The 24,861-nt window shown below is 38.4% G+C and overlaps 5 protein-coding genes across 5 annotated transcripts; 2 read left to right on the top strand and 3 right to left on the bottom strand.

Moving 5' to 3' along the window:
• The first annotated feature begins 1,461 nt into the window (after positions 1-1,461).
• On the top strand, positions 1,462-3,761 carry LOC113681856 (sorting nexin-31). Its single transcript, XM_027198981.2, has 2 exons — positions 1,462-2,205; positions 3,171-3,761. The coding sequence occupies exons 1-2, from the start codon at positions 1,605-1,607 to the stop codon at positions 3,611-3,613; spliced, it is 1,044 nt and encodes a 347-aa protein (XP_027054782.2). The 5' UTR covers positions 1,462-1,604; the 3' UTR covers positions 3,614-3,761.
• A 426-nt stretch (positions 3,762-4,187) lies between these two features.
• LOC113681910 (endoplasmic reticulum membrane protein complex subunit 7) lies at positions 4,188-7,921 on the bottom strand. Its single transcript, XM_027199043.2, has 4 exons — positions 7,646-7,921; positions 6,223-6,545; positions 5,625-5,705; positions 4,188-4,806 (listed from the first exon to the last, which is right to left on the bottom strand). The coding sequence occupies exons 1-4, from the start codon at positions 7,791-7,793 to the stop codon at positions 4,651-4,653; spliced, it is 708 nt and encodes a 235-aa protein (XP_027054844.2). The 5' UTR covers positions 7,794-7,921; the 3' UTR covers positions 4,188-4,650.
• Positions 7,922-7,957: 36 nt separating this feature from the next.
• LOC113681907 (glyoxalase domain-containing protein 5 homolog) lies at positions 7,958-9,909 on the top strand. The gene is made up of 2 exons (XM_027199041.2): positions 7,958-8,293; positions 9,225-9,909. The coding sequence occupies exons 1-2, from the start codon at positions 8,212-8,214 to the stop codon at positions 9,656-9,658; spliced, it is 516 nt and encodes a 171-aa protein (XP_027054842.2). The 5' UTR covers positions 7,958-8,211; the 3' UTR covers positions 9,659-9,909.
• Positions 9,910-10,081: 172 nt separating this feature from the next.
• LOC113681906 (mitochondria-eating protein) lies at positions 10,082-14,720 on the bottom strand. Its single transcript, XM_027199040.2, has 9 exons — positions 13,885-14,720; positions 13,390-13,485; positions 12,958-13,062; positions 12,463-12,682; positions 11,940-12,110; positions 11,513-11,827; positions 11,106-11,202; positions 10,648-10,704; positions 10,082-10,307 (listed from the first exon to the last, which is right to left on the bottom strand). Exons 1-8 carry the CDS (start codon positions 14,277-14,279, stop codon positions 10,670-10,672), a joined length of 1,434 nt encoding a protein of 477 aa, XP_027054841.2. The 5' UTR covers positions 14,280-14,720; the 3' UTR covers positions 10,082-10,307; positions 10,648-10,669.
• Positions 14,721-15,645: 925 nt separating this feature from the next.
• Positions 15,646-24,111, bottom strand: LOC113681893 (apoptosis-inducing factor 1, mitochondrial). Its single transcript, XM_027199024.2, has 16 exons — positions 23,795-24,111; positions 22,470-22,547; positions 21,958-22,060; positions 21,365-21,480; positions 20,836-20,966; positions 20,573-20,663; positions 20,267-20,351; positions 20,025-20,101; positions 19,302-19,410; positions 18,796-18,903; positions 18,280-18,368; positions 17,989-18,129; positions 17,693-17,835; positions 16,843-16,999; positions 16,586-16,744; positions 15,646-16,017 (listed from the first exon to the last, which is right to left on the bottom strand). Exons 1-16 carry the CDS (start codon positions 24,038-24,040, stop codon positions 15,943-15,945), a joined length of 1,908 nt encoding a protein of 635 aa, XP_027054825.2. The 5' UTR covers positions 24,041-24,111; the 3' UTR covers positions 15,646-15,942.
• Positions 24,112-24,861: the final 750 nt, after the last annotated feature.

Genomic DNA, 24,861 nt, shown 5'->3' on the forward strand with positions numbered 1-24,861 from the left:
CAAACAAAAGAGGAAATGGCGGGTGATCATCTCTGTTTACAGAAAATGATCAATCACTCCTACCTTGAGCTTCGGGCATGAAAACTATCGGCTGATTTTTAAATGTGCGCGCTGATCACGCTGAAATCTCGCGCAATCCCCTCTTTAAGTCTTTACTCAAAGTTTCTGCATAACTCTCCATCTGATGATACAAAGTATTCAGGGCGGAAAACGTTTTCAGGTGCGCTGGTTCTCTGGAAGATTATTTCCTAATTATGACAAATTAATCATTACAGTTTCCTGCGAAAGTTTTAATTTTTTCTTACATTTTGTGCCAGCAGTTGTTACTTATGTTTTTGTTTAAAATTTTACGCGCGAAATATTAGCTCGCAACGGGCCAAAATTGATTCACTTGCGCATGCCCAACGTTTGAAACACAGCGGTCCAACGTAAGAAGAAGGATAATTAAGAGTTTTCGTAACCAAAGTTTTTTGATTGCGGGTATCCTTTAATCTATCATTTAGTTGTGAGCTTCATCAAAAAATTTGTACACTCTTGAAAAAACGTAATTTTTTCCTTGGGTGGTTGAATACAATTCCTGAAAGACAACTTGGGTCTGACAGCCTGAAAGAACGCCACCTAGCCACTTCAACGTTTGCACATGCGTAGACGTTTGAACGCTGTCAATCCAATGACAACTTAAGTATCAAAGGAAGACAGAGCTTGACAGAACTGAATAACGTCTGCGCATGCGCTGGACTTTGACGCGAAAAACGGATTTTGAGTCGTCTGAACGTTCGACTTTCTATTCTGTGACATCTAGGCCTTGTTTCCTTGCTGCTTTTCTTTTACAGAAAAACCTCGAAAGACCTTGTACATCCCTTAAATATTTTCAAAAATTGATTTTCTCCTTAACAACACTGGAAATGGGAAAATGCTTTCAACGATGCCAGCCCCTTTTTTCTCCGAAAATTTCGTTGAATTTTTAACCTCGAGCGCTTGGGCCCGCGTTATTGATCGCATAGCTGTGACGTGACATTTCGTTATTCAGTTCTGCCTCAAAGGAATGTTGTCGAGTAACAAAGGTCTGTTGTAAGTGTGTTATACAACTGAAGTCCACTTCCGATGGTTCTCTATTTTGACTTGGTCACAAACAAATCTGCCTCTTGATTGCTTAAAGAATTCGTCACTCAAATTAACCAACGTTAAGGAGCCTAATTTGAAACAATTGCATTAAGTTATAACCTTACCAAGAGTTCTTCAGCCTTTATAAATACCGCGACAGCCAGTGATTCATTTTTCTAAAGAATTCTTGAAAAAAATATTTCTAAATGATGATTTAAGCGCTTTTCATACTCTCTACATTATAGAATTAATTACGTTTTCTGTAAAAAGGAATTTGTCGTCTTATTCATAATTCAGAAGCTTTCTAAATTACACCAACCACTTAACTCATGTTTTGTCAAAACTGAAATGTGAAAGGTCTGTATTTTTTGATGTGCTAATTGCGGTTAAGAACCTTATTATCACTGATTTGTCTTCAGACAGAATTATCATCCGATGAAAGCGCAAAGATGCCTGGGGAACGCACGGAGTTTTAGTAAGTATGCTAAAATTCAGATAAAATGGCGGAAACGAAATCGAAACCAATCCCACGAAAAGACAAAATTTGTGTGTGGACTTTTCCTGAAGGGACACAGCCTGCAGTTCGAGTTGAAGTCGATGGAGGGAAAATCAAAGCTGAAGATCTCCTAGAAATAGCCGGGAAAACTTTGGGAATTAACGCCAACAGCCTACAGTTTTTCGGTCTCTTCCGCGGAATTGAAAATCCTACTAAGAAGTACGGTAACAACGAATTTATTTACCTTCCATGCCGCTACGTTATATCAATACAAAAGTGGTCTTTCGACGTTCCGAGAGAGCAAAAGCATCTTAAAACAGATGCCGGCGCAATGCACTTGATCTGTTTGCAGTGTATCGAGGATATTCGATGCGGTAGGCTTAAGCCGAAGCCAGATCACATTCCTCTACTGAAGGAATACAGAAATCCAGCTTTTCCTTGCGATAAGCAGTACGTGGAACTTTGCCAAAAAATGTTCGGGTATGGCTACGTTTTCCTGCACGATTGCACAATTCAGAATGATGTTAAAATGAAGGAAGTCTCACTCACACAAGGAATGCAGGTTAATCTGATAGCCAACCGAAGAGGATTAATGATAAAATCAAGTGAGTGCGTGATAATTGTTCGCTCTTTAGCTAATAAAACCATAGAAAATTTACGTAATAATTGTAACGCAGTGTTTAGGAATTTAGTCATACATCATTGGATAACTTTCTTTAAAATAGATTGCCTGTTTCGTGATGTAAAGCGAATCGAAATTATCAATAATAAGAGATTGTAATGTGAAGTAAAAATTTCCCTGCGCTCATTTCCATGGAAGAACATCAAGGTACCGACAAACGATGGAAAATTCTTTTTTCGAGTTGATGCGTAGATGGCTGGTCAAAAACGGCGCACAGGAAAGAAATTAAAGAAAATTACAAATTCAGAGAACTCGAGCCGAAGGAACTCATACTTTTCGGCTCATTTCTTGTTGTTTCATTCATTTTGAAATTACGAAACAAACTCAAAATCATTATAACGACGACAACGTGAATAGCAACACTGAACTAACGATTCAAAACGTTTACGGTATTTCACCATAGAAGGATAGCGTTTTGGGATCGCCACCCTGTGTTAGTTTTCATCGTTCATTTGTAGCTCGCTCACCGAGACAATGTTAAGGTAACAAATGTCTTTTGAAAATCATTATAAACCTCAAGACCCACCTCTAGTTTTCACTTGTTTAGAGTGATTCTCAACTGAGACTTATGGGTCTGGTGAACGAAACGAACGAACGCTGAGCTCAGGGTCGATAAGTCCTGGGTCGAGTTCCGGCCTGGTCATTGTGTTCTTGTGCAAGGTATTAAACTATCGTAGTGTCTCTCTCCACCCAGGAGTACAAATGGGTACCAACAAATTGTGGGGGGATGGGGGTGGGGGAAGGGGAACCTGCGATGGACTGACATTCCATCCAGGGGGAGCAGTGACCACTTCTAGTCACTTTGTTCTTCAGCGACCAGGATAAGCGCAGAGATAAATTCTTTCGTTAGCCTTGAAACACCTAACCCCTTTTATTCACTCTCAACAGAGAAGTCAGCATTTTTCGCTCCATGGCGAAAAATCCGTCGTTGGTCTCAGGCTCAGGGTGACAGCATTCACTTTGAGATTTACTTCACAGAGGAGCTGCGGTTTGAGTGGGTAGAGGTAGAAACAGAACAAGTGGCCTTCCTCATGTCAGTTATCGCCGAGTTTGTCTACCTTATGAAGAAAGATCTCGATGAACCAGAGGTGAACACATCCATTTGGAGCAAGGGAATCCCAGTGAAAAAGCTGACATGGAAGCTCATCAAGAAAGAGCTGTTCTCCAAAGACAAAAAACAAGAGGAGAGTGACGACGAAGAAGAACCCTGCCAGGGATTTGATAACCTGGAGAAAGAGGCTTCGACTGATGATGAAGGGTCAAGTGATGACGAAGAAGGGGCTAAAGCTGTTACATCTTCACGTAAAAGCTCCCAATACCGTTTCAGTTGATTTTTTTTAGGATATCTTTCACAGTTGTCGTCGTAATTAGACCAGCAAAGCATCTGATTGCCGTTCTACTCCTTCATATAGACAAACAGTTTTTCGAATTGTGTTTTGCTCCTACCCTTCTCAATATAATAAAGGGAAATAACAAACACTCACAAGTAATCATGAAAGTGACACGTCTCCTTAATATCATAAACGTTACGCAAGTAGAAAATAACCGGTTCTTCCCCCTCAACCTCTCCCCGCTTCCTGTTCTCTCCCTTTTACCCCTTCCTGTCCCCTGTTCCCTTCCCCCCCCACTTCACCCCTTCCTGTCCCCTCTTCCTCACCCCTTCAGCCCCCTTTTCCATCCCTAGTCCCTGTTCCTTTCCCCCTCACCTCTCCCTGTTCCCTCCTTCTCACACCTTCCTGCCCTTTTTCCCATCCTGTTCCTTCCCCCTCACCCCTTCCAGCCCCTTTCCCTGCTTCCTGTTCCCTTTCCCCGATTCCCTATTGACTGTAAATGAACAGGTTCACTGATTAGCAGAGACACGGTAGTCATGTTTCTCTCAAAAACATACATTGTAAATTCAAGATCATTTAGCACTTAAATTTTTTTATTGAGATGAATTATGTGACCTGTGTAGGTAGCACAATTGAGATCTTGGTCTGCATAGCTTTAAAAAACTGTGTATGAGTCATATTTTTGAGGAAAAAGAAAACCTACAAATTAACTCAAGTATTCCATACTTGTTAGTTAACAGTTGTTTATGATATCGATTTTTTTTTCAAGTAATCAATAAATGAGCCCAAAAGTGGATAAAACAAACAATGTCAATTGATTATATTAACAGCACATGAGGTTTACTAAATAACCAAGAAATAAAAAATACAAGTCATTTCAACATCATTGTCAGGACCAGATCCTAGTTCTAGTTTCATATTGTTTCCACATTGAAAAGAGAATATTGTTACATGTAGTTTGAAAGATCCTTACAGGCAGTATGGAATCAAACCTTAACATTTATCATGGAACATTACTGCACAATTCACAAAGGAACTCATCGTCTTCTTATACTGCCTACCCCAGCTTTCTTCTGCCCAACTTTGCTGGTGGTCTTTTTCTTACTTCCAGATGAAAAGTTCTTCGCAAACCAGTCTGAGATGTCAGGGAGATCTTTTGACTGGTTAAACATGTTCATTGAAGACTGCATTTCCTTGGTAAAAATCAAATAATGATTACACCAAAGGTACAAACAATTAATTAGTATTAATGTAACCCTAAAATGAACTATGCTGTGTATAGGAAAAAGCCAGAAACATTTTCTTTCTTAGGGATTCAGTCAGAAAACAGTCACATATCAGATCTAGTGGAACAAAACACAGTGGAGCAAGCAAAAGGAGGGAGAGAACAAAGGGAGCAGAAAAATCCTTCCATTTATTCCATTATTTTCTTGTAAGTTCCTTGTTTATCCAGTCAGCACTACAGCATTATTGGACACAAATAACATCAAATACATGGCTGAGGATTTTTGAAAAAATGCATGATGCTACTGAAATACAGTTTATCCCTCTAGTCACCCAACATCAGTATGCACATTCTCCATACTGGCCTCTATAACTTTTCTAAGGAGCTGACAAGGAGAATTTGTTCAACAATCAAGGGCTTCTTTATCTGATGATCATTTCCTTTACTATTGTGACCTTAATGTGGACTCAAGGGTAATATTGTGAGAAGAATTAGAAGCTAGTCACTCCTATGGGTCAGAGGGTTAGGCACTAAGGATCAATATCAGTATCTGGGCGACTGCCCACCTACCCCTCCCCTAACCCAACAACAGTCAATTGATAACAACTTAGGGTTAATGTTGGGTTAGGGGAGGGGTAGGTGGGCAGTTGCCCAGATACTGATATTGATCCAGCACTAATCCTGAAGTTTTTGATCATTTGATCAAGTCTTAGCTAAGATCAACACAAGCAGCCTGAGTGCTTACTCTGTTCATACATATTGTAAATGCTGAAAGTTTCTTCCTACCTTTTGTGTTTCTGGATCCTGACTGTTAATAAGTTTTGGTAAAACTAACAACAACAGGAGTGGTAGAACCATCATCAGTACCTGTGAAGAAGAAAAAGAATAAATTGGGACCTTGGCTTTAATCCAGGATCAAAACTTAAACTTACAGTAGTTTTGGTATCTCTTGAACATAGCATTATGGTTTATCTCAAAATAGGAGAAAGCTGAAGGAACAAAAAGATGAACCATGTGCTACAAGATAGAGTCAAATATTCAGACTAACTCTAGGCTAGCCAAATGATGTTATCATATTCAAAGCAACCACAAGCTGAAGTGCACATGGTTGTAGGAAAACTGTCATCTGCCACTCATTAACCAGTGTCCTCCTTTTCAGTCAGCAACCATTAAACAGCTGTAATTTACCACCTGAAGTGCCACTTATTACCACCTCAAAATTGCTTTGGATTCTTGAAAACTAAACAGGTTAAAAGACTGCGCTACTGGTTTGAAAAGTTCTTTGACTTCTCATGCTCAAAATAAGAACATTGAACAACTGACAGAGCTATCTGAGGAACTACTCTTCCTTTTTATTCTATACACAGTTGCTGGGACAACTTACCATGGGATTAAAAAGCATATCAGTGACTTTCCACTGTTCTCTCTTCTCAAAGAAAGGTGCTGGTTCTTTTACTTTGAACTTTAGGGGATATGGGACAGTGACAACAGCTGAATTCTGAAGAAAGTTCACTTTTCTTGCCCTGATTTTACCCTTTGCTCTGCCACTGATGTCAACTCTCACAGGCTCAAAGAGGTTGTTTGGTGACAGAACTTCTACTACATATGAACCAGCTGGAACATCATTTACAGTAAAACTGCCATCAGTTTTGAGAAAGCCAATGTAACTCCCACCATCTACAAGAATTCTGGTTTGAGAAATCCAATCTAATAGAAAGAAAAACACTTCATTAATCTCACTGCCTGGTTAGCTCATGTTGTGGAGCACTGGACTGTCTTCTGTAGGGTCAAGGGTTCGAGCCCTTGACCAAACCAATGCTTAGGGTCTTCAAATAACTGAGGAGAATGTGTTGTCTTTGTTGTGACATCTGTAAATGGTTAGAAATTCTAGTCTTCTCTGATAAGGACAGAAAACCTTGGGTTCCGTTGAATTTGTCCTTTCAATTCAAATAAATTTTCTGGCTAACAGGTCTTGGAACTGAAAACTGCATCCTCTGGAAGGTGTTATCTTGATATAAGACCAAATGCTCCTACCTAATTCTCAAGGGAAATATATGGCAGGCAGTGATGAGAATTACTGTTTGGATCTTGAGGTTAAAAGGGTTAAGACATAGATCAGTTGGTGAAAAGCCATTGACACTGCTAAATAGCTCATTCTAAAATTAATAGTTTGGAAAAAGATTTCTAGAAAATTGTCGAAGAATTAAGTCTACATAGTCTTGAAACTTAACAGATTTCTATATTGTGGGGGGTATTTTTAGCTCTAATTAGTGATCTAATGGTTTGTCAAGAATTGAAACTTCTGGAAGGGTCAAGCATTTCTTACAATCTGTAACACAAGGCTCCTGTGGCTTACAATGCCACTTTATTGTACTCACTAAATTTTGACTTCATATGTGTTCCCTGACAGAACATACACTCGAAATAATAGAATATTTTTTTGAAATATAACATTATCCTTATTCTGCATGTTAGATCTGATCTAAATTCCATTGTCTGTATTTTAAACCGAGCACGGATGGTCTATTTCATTCCACTCAACTTTACGGGCTAACTTAATTCAGTTAACCTGCTTATAAGGTTATCCTATTCCACATAACTATATGTTTAATCTTACAAATGTAAGCTTTTGAAACAAACAATTCTGTTTTACTCTCAGGTGTAAATTTATAGCAGAATTTATTGATGAGACCTTTAATAGCATATTATCATGTGTACATTTCAAAGCTACCTGCAACAAAATTAGAGAGCGCTAGAAGAATTATCCAAACCACTGTTATAAGAAAATACACAATTCAAAGTCTTACCAGCTGGTTTGAAGCCTTGTATGGTCACTTTTCCATCGATTTTGTAGCGTTCTAAAGACTCGTCGCTATTCCCGTCTGCTTGCCGAACGTTTGGAAGAATATTAAGTATCATTAACACTACATAAATGTACAGTTCTGTCAATTCCATTGCTGCTATGACTGACGAAAGCAAGTTATTAACGTTACAAGAAATAAGATGCGATGAATCGCCACAATTTTACTTCTTCACTTCGTTGATAGGAAGATCGCTGACCTCATACGCCGATTAGTTTCCAGGCTACTATCATAAATTCACGGCTGAATAAATCTGCCGAAGGTCGCCTGACGATTTTCACCGTAGAGCCATTTCTTTCAGTGCGGGCGTTTTATAAGGTCGAGTTTACATTACAAGTTTACAATCGTTTGTTCGACCAGCCACATTGGAATTAGAGTGTACGTTGCGAGATGCGGGCGGGGAAGGACGTGAAGAATTTCTAATTCCCCATCTCCTTCCATTGGACCGTCGCTCACCCCCTTGGTACAAATTTCTTTCTCTCCCTAGCCTCCCACTGCTGTATTTATCAAAGATGGCAGCTGTAATTTTCACGAAGAAAATACTGAGCAATCACTTGCCAAAATTACGCCTGCCCTGCAGGCTACATCAGAAAGGTATGTTTACTTTCGTGATTTAGTTTATGACTGAGCTTGTAATTATATCTTTTGATAAGATTTCTGCACACCTCCATATTCATTATGCTTACAGTTCTTGGATATGAAAAGGAAAAATGATGAAAATACTACATTGCCTTTGGAGCTATGACTTTGTTTTAACTAGAGTAGGAGTTATCGGAAATCTGTCTATTTCTTTTCAAAAGGAAAGCATTATCAGGGTACCGTTTCTCAAGAAATGTACCTTGTGCATCATAATTGGTTCAGAAACTTAAGGTTCTGTTTTACCCCTCAGATAAAGCATTGGTCAGCTCACACCTTTGGCATATCGTCAATGAGAAACCTCTATGCCTTGTAGCAATTTAAGTTAGGATTGATCAAATTCCCATGCTGAAAAAAAAATATGTAAAAAAAAAAAAAAAAAATATCTAGGTGATCAGGAGATAAAATGCCACACATTTAGTTTGACCTTCACAGCTTTTACCAATGCTCTCACATATCCAAGATCTCATAAAATGATGCATTGAGAATAAAGGGGCTGAAATGGAAATCCTTTTCACAGGATTTCTTGTGCTGTGAAATTTGCCAAATAAAAAAGTTTCTTTTTGAAATTGTCTATCACAACCATGATGCTTTCCAACATACTGAATTGAACATAGGTATAAACTTAAATGTGGTGCGATATGTTAAATTCCCACAGAACTGTTCCATGCAGCAAGGAATCCCCTCCCATAACCCAGCCACTGAGTTCACATTTCCTTCTTCCCAGGCTTATCAGAGTCAAATTTTGGGGATGTGCTCTCTGGATAGGAAGGGGGTACAATGTTGATAATGATTCTGTTTGATTGATACAACAAAAGAATTAGCAAACCTTCCAACAGGGAACAGACATAACCATGGAAACCCCTCATTTCTCTTTTGTTTTGGACAGGCGATACTCCCCAATTTCCAGATTTGGATCCACAGTGCAAGAGGTTTTCCATCTCACATCTTGATCATATCGTGCTAACAGTTGAAAATATAGAGGCTACAGTACAATTCTACACCCAGGCTCTTGGGATGGATGAGGTTACATTTGGTCAAGGTAGGAAAGCTCTTGGATTTGGAAATCAGAAATTCAATTTGCATCAAAAAGGGAAGGAGTTTGAACCAAAAGCTGCAAATCCAACACCTGGTTCAATTGATATTTGCCTTATCACAAACACACCAATATCAAGTGTTATCACACACCTGAGGAGTCTAGATATAAAGATTGAGGAAGGACCTGTTCAGAGGACTGGTGCCCAAGGACCAATTACTTCCATTTACCTTAGGGATCCTGATAGAAACCTCATCGAGGTGTCTAATTACAATGATAATCATTGAGCAGATAGGCAAGGGTTCTTAGAAATAAAAATACAGACTTTAATGGGCTTTGTCTTTACAGAATATGTACTTATTGACTGAGTGGGAGGGCTGGAAAATATTTTGCTTGTGGTTGCGACATATGAACCACGCTGTGCTCAGTCAGTGCTTCATGACTGAGAGCCAAATATTTCCCAGTCCAGCCTGACACAACTCAGTCAATAGGCAAATTATCATATGACCACTTTGAAAATTGTGTTTCAACTTAAAAAGGACAAGGTAGACAGACACACATGAGACAACCACAAAAGAGATTCATAGATTTTTTTTCTGTTCATTTACGATATTTGTTTCCTTATTTTACAGTGTCCCCAATTAGCACAGCAGTGCTAAATACACTGACACTTAAATAAAGTTATTATTATTATTATTATTATTATTATTATAGATTGTATTTGAAGCAGTTGTTTAAAGTGCCAATTGCAACATTGATAACATATGACACTTTATCTGAAAGTTTTTTGATGAGTGAAATAAAAGATAAAAAATTGAGAGATATATATTAACAGAAACTACAGAGATGTATGACATTGCATTGCATGTTTTCATTCATAAGTCCATCAGCTAAATAGCCAGTCAATATGGAGAGTATTACTATCTTAAATGCTCCCTAAAAAGGACAAAATGAGAGAACATGATTATTAGAGAAAAAAGTTTGCATTTTAGTTTGTTATTATGATACTTGAGGCAGTTAGTGCAACAGTTTCATGAATGAAGCTTACAAGCTTCAAAGTATGAAGAAACATTCAAAATAAGAAAATTTCAAGCTCTAAAACATTAAAATATTTTGACCTGGCTTTCATCAACAGAACCATTGTAAAAAGGGGCTTGACCACAGCAAGTGATTTCACTTAATAATGTACTAAGCACATTTAAATATAACAGGGTGAACCTTAGATCAAGTCACAACACATTTTTGTTTCAAGTTACACAGTAAAACAGACTGGTACCTTTACATCCCTGAGAACATGACTATGTGCTGAACCTGTGCTTGTAGCTGGAATGATCTGAAGAGAGTGAAATGATGGGATACATTATTCCTCATCTGGCTTGTACCTTAAGAAAATCAGCTTGTATCCACCTAGGAATTATTACTAAATGTGTTTTGTTTGTTTGTTTGTTTTAAATTGTAAAAAATCAGGAATGCTTTTTCATTCAAGCAGCTATTAGCAAGATAGTTTCTGTAAATAAAAATTTCTTCTGAAATTGGGTGAAACCATATGAGTCAAATATCTGGTAAATGAAGTTTTGTTCTCTCTCTTTCTCTCTGTATTCCACCACGTATTCAGCAAACACAACTTCTTTGATGCAAGTTCAGTTTCAAAAAGTGCAGGGATAACCAACTCATTTTGGTTTAAGAACTAAGCATGCTGTGCACCCTCAATCTTATTTTGTTCATTTTACTCACCGCTCCAAGAAGATGACATGGAACCAAAGCCGAGGTCATAACTTGATGGACGAGAATAAGGCTCTGTGCTTCCTGGGCGAGGGGTGCTCATTATGGCCTGAGAGGTGGATGAAGAACAAGCAGAATTGAAAGAAGGCAAATGACTTCAGTTCAGTGTAGCTCTCATTTATGAACTTACTTGTGCTAACCTAAGTCTTTTTGGTAATTTAAACCAAAAAAAAAAAAAAGTGAAAGACTTATGAAAAAAATGGTTCTTTGGGTCATGAACCATTCTCTCTCTCCTTATTGTATCACATTAGAAACATTTACACCCATATAAGGAAGCCTGGATTTCTTGTACACTATACATCCATGAAACGAAATTCTGAAAATTGAAAGTAATTAATTTTCAGAAATTCTCTACATACCTTTTTTGTCCTCTGTGGTGATATTCGCTTAGTTACTACCTCTCCTTTGGCAACAACCTTCCTCTCCCTGATTAAAGCCGGCCACACAAAGTAATCGATAGTTGTGGCACTGAATTCAGAGTCATACGTTCTTCTGTAGCGTGTGTCATTAATGACGTCACCTTCCAACGCTGCGGGAAGGTCAATGGGAGGATCCAGGGATATCATGGCCCAGGCCACTCGTAGAACCTCACGGACGAAAGGAACGATATTTTTCTCATTGCACGAGACGTAAGGTGCGATTGTTGAGTTGCGATATAACGATTTTATCACGTCCTGTTAAGAAGAAAGACAAATCAAAAGGAACTCTCATTCGTGTTTTCAGTCAGCCTTGGATCTAAGTGAAGATAAAGGAAATACATGGTTCTGATTAGGAATTTTCACTCACCGGAATTAGCGTCTCAATGTCGTACAGTTCTGTATTCTTTTTCATGTAATTATCTACTAGCTCGTTAATTTTGTCCGACTCCTTCGGATCACCCTTCGGGCCGGTTTGTAAAGCCTGGTTCATCCGGGTTCTCATCCTGTGCTGTTCTAGTTTGCTGACTGTAAAGCACTCCTGCACAAATGGTACAACATTCGGTTGAAATGTTATAATCAAATTTTAACTCTTTACAAACCCAGTTCTAATTCTTTATCGTCCGATTATATTCTGGTGGGTGACTTTAGGGACGCTGAAGAATTTTTTCCCTTTACTTTGGCAATCTCTAACACGAAGCTCTTTTCCGCTGCGCATGTCTGGCTATTAAACCCGAGACATCGAAAATGATTTATTTGGCTGAGCCGGAGGGGATTTTTCCGTGTTAGGGGACGTCAAGACTTTTTAGGACCTGCCGCAGTAGTTCAGCACAAGACATATCTGTGGAAACTGTTTTAGAGCTCTTTTTAGTGTCGTCTTGTTTATTTCTTACCTCCACGATTGAAAAAACAAATCGTTCAGCTGTTGAGTTATCAGACATGCCCCTCAAGGAATTTATTACTTGTATCCTGTCGTTCTTATAAAGTTCAGCAAATCTTTCAACGAGCTTGGCAGAACGGGAATGGTAAGGTACAATACCATTGACATAGGGTTTCGTCACCAGGCGAACAGGTTCCGGCTCCGCCACAGCCTCGAAGATCTTTTTCTGGAGTCTAGAAATGAGGTTAAACCGGAAAAAGGTTGAGTTCATAGACCGGAAGTCCTAAGTATACAGGTGTTTATTCCTTTAGGAATTCCTTATTTGAGATTTACGTTCGGTCCTTGATTCGTTCACGCTACGTCAAATAAAATTCGAAAATGCAACATTATCTTTGCAGGTTTACTGTACTCACTATTTTCGTTGACTTTCCAAGGGTGGAGAACTCTCTCCACAGCTCATGTTGTTAAATAATCACGGCACGCAAAAAAAAAAACGCAAAACATTTACCTCCCGTGTAGTTCAGAGTTTTCTCTCTTTAGTTCAAGAATTTCTCTGTTCAGTTCTTTTATCTGGCACTCCCTGGCTACAAGTTCGTTCTTTGTGTAAGTCAACCTTTAATTTGTTAAAATAAAGAGAAAGTTAGCCTTTAGATTATCTTAATCGAATCAACATTTCCATATATCTATCTAGGAGGGCTAGCCTCTTTAGCTCCAGCGCGTTTCCAACATTTAGGTCTCGAAAGAAATTCAATTTGGGGGTTCTGGAATCAAGAATGGTTTCCAATCCCCCCCTAGGCATTAGCACAATGCGCTCACGCGAAAATTCATTTTTTCCCTTTCGTGTGACACACACGTACTTTGTGGCTCAGTTGCCTGGCAACCTCGGAGCGTGACATTGTTTAAGCGTCTATTTGTTTATACCTTTTCAATAAGCACTCACTTTTTACGCAATTCACCGATTTCTTGATAGTCTCCTTGTTGATTTTCTTGCAGCTGTTGACGTAAACCTCTCATCTCATCTTCGGCATCCGCTAATCTAACCAAAATTGATAAACAGAAAAAAAGTATTCAGTAACCTCATGCAATATTAATGGCATCTGTGCGTCCCTTCCAAACATTCTACTTTGTGCCAATGTTAGCGGGCAAATTACTCACAACATTCGATTTCTTGATAAAGTTAATCACTGAAATTTAACGAAGTCAGTGGGACCTATCGCGCAATTTTTTTAAATTTCCATCGTGAGGTCTCAGTGAGGATCCGAAGTTAAATTTGTCCTTAGTGAAGCTGGAAGAAACCCTATGTCCTGCTGAACTAAAAACAAAAATAAACAAAAAAGCTTTGTATGCTGTGAGCTAGTCGCATGATGATTACAGCAATTTAAGTTAATCAATACGTTTTTCTTATCTCCAGTTTTTTTTTTTTAAGCAGACTTACTTGATTCTCAATTCCGCGGCTTCTACTTTGGAGGCACTCAAGTCCTCGTCCATGTTTTTAATCATAAGCTCGTACTTTTCCTTCACGACCTCTACATCTTCCGGGATGATTCTTGCAGTGACAAATCCATTGCAAAGCCAAGGTAAAAGTCGTTTCTTTAGTGCTTCGCTTCCGCCATAAATTCCTCCTTCAGAAGAACACAATTCCAGAAGATAAAACAGCTGCCCTTGTAGCTTGGCGTGTAACTCGATGAGATCACAGCAAAATACAGTGTTTTCTTCGCAACTGTTACGATAACTTGCGTCGAAAAACGTTGTTAACTGTTCGTGTAGAAACTTGAATTCCCCTGTGGCAATCAGGCGGCTGAGAAACCCTACAAAAGTTGTTCCAGCCATCGTACACAAACTACGAGAGCTATAAAATATTCTTCACACACAAAATGTTGTGTTAATGAAGTCTTAGCGATCGTTTTCAGAGATTCTGTTACAAGTTGTAAATCACGCATTCTCTTCCTCTACTTGCAAATGTTTTTAGCGCCCCCCACGCGCTCGCAATTTTAACACTTCACACCTTAAAACAAAGAAACTCGGCCAGATGAATACTGACAAATGTATAAGGATTCACCTGTAAAACTGACTAATGACTAGTTTTCAATAGAAAGCTTAGTACCCACTTCAACATGTTACCCAGCGTGTGAGAAAATTAATTCCTGTAAGACCATCCATTTACTGTTTACAAATGTTGTTTAAAGTAAATGCACCTGCCGCTATAACGGACAATTTGTGAGCTGGAAACATGAAGGATTATCGGGTTGTTCTAATTCACTAATGAACTGCAGGTGGTCCCAGTAAAGCTTAACGACAAATTTAGTTTCAAGGTTGCCGTGGATCTTGGATTAGCGATCTTAGAGTACGCAATACATGGTTTGCAACAAATTTCTCGAGTCTTAAGACACGTAAAACTTTCCAGTACCGAAATCTTTTCGCAGCGATGCACTTAGGGGCTGCAACTTTTTAACGCTTATATTTGACATCTCATGTCGCATAATGAAATGCAGTAAGGGTAGTGGTGGGAATAACTAAATAAATATGGACAATTTTTAGTCGCTGCATGCAACTAGTAAGGCCATTCACCCAAACCCGTTATGGTTGAAACAATCAATTTTCCTTAACAACCTGTAAAACGCTTTCCTTATTACTGAAGAGTCTTTGTCAGTCTCTCTACAGTAAACACTTCAACCAACTAAATTTGACATTTGCATTTGGAGATCCGTGGTGTTGATTAACTCTCAATATGACACGACATATATTTGTCATATTTGTCATGTCATAAACGTGAGTAAATTCGCATTTCGCAAAACTTTTCATTAAACTCTCTCACCCAAAACCCTAGTATTTACCGACCGGATATGCAAAACGATCGGGATTAAGCCTGCACAACCCTGACTGACCAGGTCGTCTTTTAATTGGCGCTAGTCAATGTCCGTAAAACTGAAATCAGTTTGGAATAACACTATATAAGTTTCACAGGAGACATAGACTGGAAATAGCGGCATAGTTCCGACATGAACGTATGTTAAGCTCGATAACTCCGTTAAAATCAACACTTGTTCAACTTCTTTTCATTTTCCTAGAACAGCACTGTTGCCAATGTAGGTACCAGTATCAATCCAAACGCTGAGGCTAAAAAAAAATTGAACATCACTACACTGACTACCCAAGCAAATCTAGCCAAATTAAGTGAAAACCTGTCTGCCCGCTCTTGACGTAAAAATATAGATCTTTATTATCAGAATTTATTCTACATTTCCCTCGCCACTGAGTTATTCGCATTTTATAACAAATAAGACTGTACGAATAACGTAAAAATTCACCAGTCTTTCTATCACAACATAAGGTCGTTACAACCATCTGGGACATTTATGGTGATAGTACACCCGTTACCACTTCGACCCTTTTTACGTCCGCTGACAAGAGCCTGCGTTTCTACCAAGGCTATTTGTCAACATTGTCCAACTCTTCAAAAAAACGTCCGTGAAAACAGGTAAAACGCGTTGAATTAGCCCGCTTTGTGGATATCAAACAGCTTCGCGAGTTCATTGAGATCATCTTGATCTTTGCCTTCCTTGATGATCTGCAGAAAATGCAACCAGTGGATGAGTTTGAAATAAAAAGCGCAAAAAAGTGTAGGTGGTTTTGGTGGTTTTGTAGGTGGTTTTGGTGTAGGGGAGGGAGGGGGGAGGAGGTGAGGAGAGGAGAGGCGGTCGAAGGAAAGAGATGCTGTGAGCGATGCTGATGTAGAAAAATCATTGAATAAAGTACCAATGATCATTTTCTCTAGTTTGCTTTTCGATTGAATGCAGTTCAACCACGCCCAAAGTAATCGCAACAACCAATCAGAGCAGAGATAAATATCATTTGGAGCCGCTAAAACTCATAGAAATTTGCGGTTGATCAAGTCCTGATGGATTTTAGTTTAAATCTTATTGGTTAAAACGTTGGTACGAGTTTTCTGGACCAATATAATGTGGAGCAAAACCAATTCAGTTCCTAATTATTTTCATCGAAAATTGTTCTTTGAGGTAATGTTAGTCTGGACTTTTTTCGCTAGTTTGTTGCACTTCGAGACATCACAACTCCATAGTAGCAGTTTTCCTTTTAGGCAGGGGGGGGGGGGGGAAGAGATCTCATAGTAATCTGACCTTTCGAGCGATCGGCATTTTGTTGAAGATGTTCCACAGGACGACTCCCACAACTCTTTTTCCTTTCACGTAAAACACGACACCTTTGCCAAATTCCTCCGATGATTCAGCGGAGACTGGAGCGGGTGGCTCAGTGGAAACCGGAGAAGAGGCAGCACCCTTAGGTAAAAAAAATAGTTAAGCACGCAAAATTAGATAGCGTAAAATAGAGTGGTCTCAGAATTTCTTTCAAAGTTTATCACTGTCAAGTTTTATACCTCGCCTTCGGTTTCTGAACGTAAACTTTCTCCCGTGGCCTCCACTACAGCTTTAGGAGTGTCAGCTTTCGTCGCCTTGGCCCAGACTCCCACGGTGGGGAGCATGGAATCTACAAGACCAATAGCCTCGTATCCAACATCAGGACCCAGGTCACTCCTACCAAGTAATACAAAGCATAGTTGTTGCAATTCCAGGTCAATGGACAATTTCCAAACCGCACCCTATTTCTTGTCAGGATATATTTATTCTCCTTGAAGCAGAAAGGCATTGCGAAGTCCTCATACTGGCCCTACCAATTTCGCGAATTTTACTGTTCGATCTCAATCGGCCATTCACGAATTCTTTTGCAAAATAAACTGATTTTACTCATCCCACGAGAATTTTAAGTTGGCTGACTTCAGCCGAAGTTCCGCATGCGTTCTTCTTGAAGCCATCACATTCATTTGATTCCCAAATCACGGCATTCATCTGCAAATCCATCGGTCGGTAAATTGTGTTTCCCCCCCGAAGCTTTAATGCAATTCCCAACACTCTCTTTGGCAGAGGGATTTTGAAAAAAAAAATCAGTTCGATTAAAATCTTCATTTGACAGAGAGAAAATCGGTTGGAAACTACAAAACCGAAACCTAATTAATGGCCAATTAAAGCAACGAAAATATCTCAAGAGGCCAAACAGAACTCAAAGTAAGAATTTGCAACTCTATGGGGTGTCGGAAAACGCAAATGACAAGGTCGCGCCTGGTTTTTGAAAGGGTTCCGATTGATTGTGGTGTAAGACGAGTTTGGTTGAGGACAATCACAGAGCGAAGTTCTTTTAATTCTGAACTCAAAATTACCATTTCTACTGACCAAAACATGGACTGATGCCAATATGGGTTCCTAGAGCCAGTCATATTTTCTCCAGCCAGTCGGCCGCTGACCACAGCGTGATCGTGGTGTTCAACTCTTCGTCGGCCAAGGTTCGGATCATAGAAGCAAGCAGCATCACCGGCCTGACCAAAAAAATTTCCTTTAATTGGCACTTTAGGGGAAAAATTTTAAAAACTGATGCATATGCAGCCCTGTCTAGGAAATGAGGAAATAGGAGAGAAGGAGATATTGACCAAAGACACATGCAAACATGAGCAGCTATTTGAGTTGCTTACCACCCAAATATTAGACTTTGCTTCCAGCTCTGAGTTCACGTGATAACCGCCAAGGATTGGGTCCACTTCAAGCCCAGCAGCACTTGCAAGCTCAACATTAGGTTCCAGACCAACTGCTACAATTATGTGATCTGCTTTGATCTATGATTTTATAGCAAAAGAAGGAAAAAATGAATCTAAGATAAAGTTAAATACTAGCATATAAAAATTGCTCTACCTCAAAATTATCAAAACTAACCTTAAACATAAGAGTTACTAAGCAAGAGGAATCAATACCATTTAGTTACTCACCTCATCACCAGAGTTAAGTCTCAGGTTTATTTGGCCATCACTAAATGACACATGTTCTACTGTAGAATTTGGTTTTACATCCACACCCTCTAGATGATATGAATCAATGGGAAAAGCATTACATGTGTTGGACTTAAAAAACTTGCAACAGAGTTGTATATAAGACCTGATGTGCAGGAAACCTCATTGAATCATCAGATGGAAAGGTGGCTGAGAAAATTTCTTTAATTAGCCTATTGAAAGGTTGTCTTTTTGGACTAGAAGGCTTCTGCACCATGTGAGCCTAGATGATGCAAGGGCTACATATGTAGTACTAACAGCTTTCAAAACTTTTCCTAAATATTTTGTCTAATCATAGTAGACATGGCTGGATGAGGTTAACATAGCATAATGTGAGAAGATTGATAATAAAACTTGATACCCAGCTACCCATGCTTTTTGTCCACATCTGGCTTCATTAACAACCCTTTGTCAATTCACTCATGGTACAAAAAAAAAAATCTAAGTTTCTCCTACCTTTCCTGACTTTGTTAGTTGTCCATTCTGTAAGATACTTTGGCAACACTTTTCCCATGTTACCATCCTCTGGAAATACTTGCATCACATTCATCCCAGTTTTCTTTCCTGATGAAAAAAAAATTGAAAATGTCTCCCTTGGCAAATTGCAACATAAAGGTTTTAAGACTTAAACTTAAATAAATTGGTGTTGCAAAGGTGAAAATATATATTTTTGATTGGTTCTTGCCTTTGATCTATTGGATGGCAGATGCATAGATGGCAACACCATTAACAATATTTTGCTTTTTTACCATATGAAACAACGAGAATCCATGTTGCAAAGCATCTGTAAGGGAACTGATCACAGGAGATGTTTAAATGTAGAAAGAACATCAATGAAACCCTCAGCTGCACCTTGTGTGTCATCTTTTTGTTCTGACCAAATTTGACCTATTACTGAACAGAAATACATGTACAGCAACAAGGAATTGATTTGTTGAATAGGTACTACAAAAGTGTGGTACCTCTGTGGCCAAGTGCACAGGCCAGTTCACTTCCAAGAAAGCCTCCACCAACAACAACCACAGATTTGGCATCTTTGACAGCTTTATCAAGCTCCTTGAAATCTTTAATCTGAAAATATGACAAAGATTAGTCCTCATATTTTAGTCTTCCATTGAGTAATAACAAGACTAGTATAATTAGGCTTTTCAAACAAACATAACATATTAAAGAAGTGTAATTACTTCAAGAAATTTCAGAGTACTTTTAAGCAAAAATAATGCAGGAAGGCACTTCATGTTTGAGCAATTTCATTAAGTCCTTAAAACTGGTTTTTCATGTTAATTTTAATGTGTATTCTTTGCAGATCAAGAGGGAAAATCGTGGAAAATATATAATACCAAAATTACATTAGTAGCATTAAGGGACTTGCTGATTAAAATACTTTTTCAAGTGCATGAATGTCTGTTTTCATAGGCTTTAACAATTTTAGTAAAGTGATGTGTTCAAATTTTCAACCCCCTCCCCTTCCCCCAAAATCTGATGATCCCAATATAATTCTCCCTTCTAGATGCTTAGCATTTCTTCATAAATTTGGTGGGGAGGTTTTTAAATTATGTTGAGATAATATTCCTGAGTGATAGGTTTTTCCATTTCGTACTACCTTCCTGCCTAGTAATTCATTGTCACTGTTAGGAGAAGTTCCATGCTATTAACCTCTGTGAGCTAAATTTCATTCATCTGACCTTTCTAAATAGTGTTGTTCTCCTCTTGACTTCATCACTGCTTTCTCTAAAAATGGGCAGGTTCTTTGGAATACCACCTGCACATCAGCAAATTTGACATTTAAATTTTATTTACTCTGATGAGTCATTTATCACACAATTTTTTTTTTGCAAACAATAATATGATGTTTATGGCATGCCCATGCTAGACAAAAATACTGAGGATACCAACACTTAGTCTATTAATAAATCTAAATACCAACCTGGGGCCAAAAGCAGTTTATCGTATCCAATCTCTACTCCATCATCTAACTTGACTTTTTGTTCTCTACTGTTAATTCCCACAACCTGCTCAGCACAAAAAACAAAAAGCACTCTGTCAATCAAAGCCAAATTAGTTGATTTATGATATAAATAATATTTCTCACTGACAATGACCACAAACATGCATGTGTGTGGTCATCACTGGCAGAAGGGAAGCCTTAAGTTTGTAATACTAAGATGTTTACAAGAACTTTACAATTTATTGGGGGGCTTTGAAATAGCAGAACTCTGCAATTCATCCTCACCTTTTTCCCTTTGAGCAGAGCAACTGCGCCCGTCTCCTTACTTGGTAATTCACCAGGTTTACAGAAAAATATCTCTGGTTCAAAAAATATTCTGCAGTGCAAAATAAACAGAACAACATTCAGATTTCCAATAAGAATCTACAACCTATTACATGTGCTCTAAGCTGCTTTAAAAGTTCACACGTATCAAATAAATAGACTTAAGTACTGAGAATTTAATATAAGCTAATGAAGTTATCCTGTCAGTTAAAGGACAATCTTACCCCCTTTCCTTTCCATTCCACTGTTTGAACTTCAGATCAGACACCAGTTCTTCATCATCACAGTACCACAGCTCTTTAGAAAGTGGAGGCCGCATGTATGGCGGATACTCTTCATCTCCTATGATCAACACCTGAGGTGGCAAACAATGGTTTAACCCTTTCACTCTCAAGATCTTCATAGTAATTATCCTTGCTGTCTGTTATACAATTCTTGTGATGTTAGTGCAAAGAATTAGGTATTAGATCAACTCAGAATTAATAATTTCTTTATTCTCATCACTTGTGCTCTTGATATTGTCTTGGGAGTTAAAAGGTTAACATAACTTACCTTGAAAACACTCATACAAAAGTTGTGTGATGTATGACTTGGAAAAATGAAATTGAAGCCCAGTGGCTAATTTAATATACTACAATGTTGCATAAAACTACAGACACCAAGGCTCTCTGGAATATATACTCTTAAGACTCTCCACTTATTCCCCATAATGATCTAAAATTGTTACTTCACATACTTCAAGAAGTCAAATACCTTTGCAGACTTGTCAGCTTTCCTGATGGCTCTGTAGGCTGCAAAGGAAGCTGTGCCAGCACCCACCAAGATATATGTTGCATGTTCTGGAATTTCTGGCAAGGGGGGTGGTGCATCTACAAAAATGGGTGGACACAAAAAAGTGCACAGAGTTTGGAAGAGGAATGTTCATGTTAGCTCATGTTTGATAAATAAAAATTAAGTAACAAGGCAGTCCCTTTTAGGACAAACTTCAGTGATTCACCATATTTTCTTGTGATCAAGAATCTCCTAGGAATAGCAAGACAAAGTAATTTGATTTGTAATTTCCAATTCCTTGAAAGCTTGTGAAATCAATTTTCTGCTAAGCACAATCCTATGAAAAGCAGTGGTTTCCAAGAGAATTTCCCAAAGCATAAGACAGTTCAAGAGGGTACACAAATTAATATTCAACTAAAAAAGAGAAACTGCTTGAAATGTACTGGGGTTTCAAGTGGTCCACAGTGAAGGCTTCCTCCCCCCCCCCCCCACCCCTCATTAGCTACTTCTTTACTTCTAGGAGGGGAAGGGGACGGCAAGGTATCAACAGTCATACATAGAACAAAACGCTATACCTTGTTGTGAGGTAATTTCCTGACTTGTCTCTTCTTTTGGTTCTTTGACAGCTGGGCTCTCTTCTTTGGTTGATTCTGATGGAACTGCCTCATCAGCAGGCAGCTGTGATAAGAAAAATTTTGGACATTATTCCTTCAGTAGCTCATCAATTGACACTTTTTCCCATAAATTTTGAAAATTTGAAACTTTTTTGACTCGTCTTTTAACCTTGTAAAGTGCAACAATAGCTGCAGTTGTATATATCTTCAGTTCCATTTAATTGATAAAAATTACCACTCAAACTTTAAGTACTGAATACTGTTTAAAGTAGGAAATATTGCTGAAATATCCATAGAAAGAAAATAACAACCACATTTAAGCACAAGGATCATAGATTCAAGCCAATTTTGAAGACCTTGGTATTGTTTGTTTCAAGGTACCTTTTCTGACTGATCAAATGTTACCTCAATCTAGATATTACATTATCAATATGATAATCATCTCTCTTTTTATGTTTGATTTTGTAACTCACCTCTACTGCAGCATCCTCAGAAACTGCTGGTTTTGATGAGGGAGATTCATAAGGGTTAAACATGCCACTGTATACAAGCTTGAAATAAAAAAAAACCCAAGAAAATAGATGATTTTCATTAAATATACTGCTACTGTCGGTCAATATCAACAATTCATTCTCACCTCAAATGCATTTACTATTTCAATTTAAAAGGCAATCACAGAGTAACATCTTTGAATAACTCTGAAGTTCAAAGGTAGATCACTGTTTATTTGGAGTTTTATATAAAAATAATCAATAGCAATTTGGGAATAACAGCCCAGTTATTTGTTTCAAATAAATTTTTTTTCCTTTAAATTGAATAGTCCTCAGTCATCTACAAAAGGCTGAAAAATCATAAACATTAGCTTGTTAAGTCCTTTACACTTAGATTTTCACTACCTTCTCAAAAACACAAAGAAATAACCACACTCAAGTACACAGAGTGTATCTACCCATATGACTTGCAGCCAAATTTTTCTTGACTTGAAAGAAAGGATTTGTTTTGATCATATCACCAATGATCTAAGGGTCAATTCTCTTTACTACCTGCCAAATGTACATTTCTTGTAATGCTAGTTACATGAATTTGGTGTTAAAAAAACGATGTCCTCATCTTGATATTTCTTATTGTCTCAGGACCATTCAAGTTTTTCCATGTACCGATGTAGTAAAGAGAAACGATATATTGATCATGTGAAAGGTTTGAAAAGAAATCATCCCCTTCAGGACAAGTTACCTCACCAACATGACAAAATATGCATTGGTCGATTGATATAACTTCACGTGAAATTGTTATCTTCTGCCATGATTACTAGGGTGTGAAGAATCTGGACTCTTCTTCATGGTATATTGGAAAGTTATATTGAAGCAAGAAGACTTTTTCCCAGTGACAAGGTGTCTCTCATTTGATTGACTGTCCAGCATTCTCCCAGCCCAACCCCCCCCCCCCTCCACCCGCCACCTTGTGGTTACATGATGCAATGTTACTTTGGAAAATGCCCTCTTTTACTTTCATAATATAATTTTAAAAATTCATGCAAATATAAAAACGCCACAACCACTATTACAAACTCTCATATGAACACAGCTTTTGAAAGTGAAAGCGTGCATGGTTTCACTTTGAACTCTATATCATGTACAGTGGTACATAAACAACCTAACCCTCCCCTCCCACAAAATGGATGCACGTAACCGAATCTCGCGTAAGAGGCAGGTGATCCTCAAAGCAGAAAGAAGCTGCAGTTATGCAGACAAATACGCGATTTAGAATCTCCGTCTAGAAACTCCAAAAAAATACTCACGTATAATAGAGAACCTCCAAGCAATCCGATTCCAACAATCAACATCCCATTATCACCGATCAATCCACCGGCTGAGCTCTGACTACTGCCTGATGCAGGCCGAGTGAACACTCGATTGACTGCAACATTGGGTCTTTTTTCGAAAGAACTGTACAGTCGAAACCCGGCCCGGCCTGGAGAACTCAATGCTGGTCTAACCCGACTCAGGCAAGGCCGGAAAAATCTGCCACAAGTCACTAGAGACATTATACGATCGTAGCATGTGTAAAGGACATTCCCCTACTGAGTGTGCGTTGTTGAAATGAGACCGCTGTTCACTGTTTAAAGGGACTGAACTATGATATTGCTTCCTCACTGCACAAACTTTTCATTCGGCACTGTCTGATCTAGTTAATTACCACAATAAGGGGTCATTAACTATAAAAATTATGTGAGATTAATTGGGAAAAAAATTGTACCAATTTCTGGCTGCCGGACATAGACACACCAAACACGCTGTTAAAATATCTTGACTAAAGCGGTTACTGATGTGAAACTTAAATTTTGTAAGGTTACAATGAGCAAAAATATTTCCACATGGTTAACATTTTCAAAAAAGATTGCACAATAATAGGAAAAGGAAACAACACCAAAGCGGATCTCAACAGAGTGAGCTGATTGCCTGCTTTTGAGGTGCCAGTAGACTAAAAAAAAGTAAACACTTTTTTTGATTGGGGTTGTTCAGTTGTGAGGCCCTTGTTCAATGTACTTGTGTCAGTATGCCGCATATCAACCGGCATAAAACAAATTATTTCACAAAATGTCCCCAGAAAACAAACATTTGAAGCTACGTAACTAGGAAAAAAACACATCTAGCATATATTTTTTCGGAGAGTTGAACGCTCTCAAACAAAACATTTTCAGATTCAGAAAAGGAAGAAATGTTTCTTTATTTATCTACAATTTGGCTAAGTGTATGAAACTTCCCTTGATTTTAACATAACTTGTCATTATTTTAATTTTGAAAGAGTATATCAATAATTTTATAGGCCCAGACTTAAAATGAACAGGTTCATGCGGTTAAAGGG

The sequence above is a fragment of the Pocillopora damicornis genome, chromosome 13 (genome assembly GCF_964200805.1).
Source record: "Pocillopora damicornis chromosome 13, jaPocDami1.2, whole genome shotgun sequence".
Lineage (NCBI taxonomy): Eukaryota > Metazoa > Cnidaria > Anthozoa > Scleractinia > Pocilloporidae > Pocillopora > Pocillopora damicornis.

Coding starts and splice junctions, on each gene's coding strand:
- LOC113681856 (XM_027198981.2), top strand. CDS start 1,605: ATGGCGGAAACGAAATCGAAACCAATCCCACGAAAAGACAAAATTTGT. Junction 2,206..3,170: donor AGGATTAATGATAAAATCAA/GTGAGTGCGTGA, acceptor CACTCTCAACAG/AGAAGTCAGCATTTTTCGCT.
- LOC113681910 (XM_027199043.2), bottom strand. CDS start 7,793: ATGGAATTGACAGAACTGTACATTTATGTAGTGTTAATGATACTTAAT. Junction 6,546..7,645: donor ACAAGGCTTCAAACCAGCTG/GTAAGACTTTGA, acceptor TCTTTCTATTAG/ATTGGATTTCTCAAACCAGA. Junction 5,706..6,222: donor ATATGCTTTTTAATCCCATG/GTAAGTTGTCCC, acceptor TCTTCTTCACAG/GTACTGATGATGGTTCTACC.
- LOC113681907 (XM_027199041.2), top strand. CDS start 8,212: ATGGCAGCTGTAATTTTCACGAAGAAAATACTGAGCAATCACTTGCCA. Junction 8,294..9,224: donor CTGCAGGCTACATCAGAAAG/GTATGTTTACTT, acceptor TGTTTTGGACAG/GCGATACTCCCCAATTTCCA.
- LOC113681906 (XM_027199040.2), bottom strand. CDS start 14,279: ATGGCTGGAACAACTTTTGTAGGGTTTCTCAGCCGCCTGATTGCCACA. Junction 13,486..13,884: donor GCCGCGGAATTGAGAATCAA/GTAAGTCTGCTT, acceptor AATTTTGGTTAG/ATTAGCGGATGCCGAAGATG. Junction 11,828..11,939: donor ACATTGAGACGCTAATTCCG/GTGAGTGAAAAT, acceptor TCTTCTTAACAG/GACGTGATAAAATCGTTATA.
- LOC113681893 (XM_027199024.2), bottom strand. CDS start 24,040: ATGTCTCTAGTGACTTGTGGCAGATTTTTCCGGCCTTGCCTGAGTCGG. Junction 22,061..22,469: donor CTGAGGATGCTGCAGTAGAG/GTGAGTTACAAA, acceptor TTCTTATCACAG/CTGCCTGCTGATGAGGCAGT. Junction 18,904..19,301: donor CTGTGCACTTGGCCACAGAG/GTACCACACTTT, acceptor TTTTTTCATCAG/GAAAGAAAACTGGGATGAAT.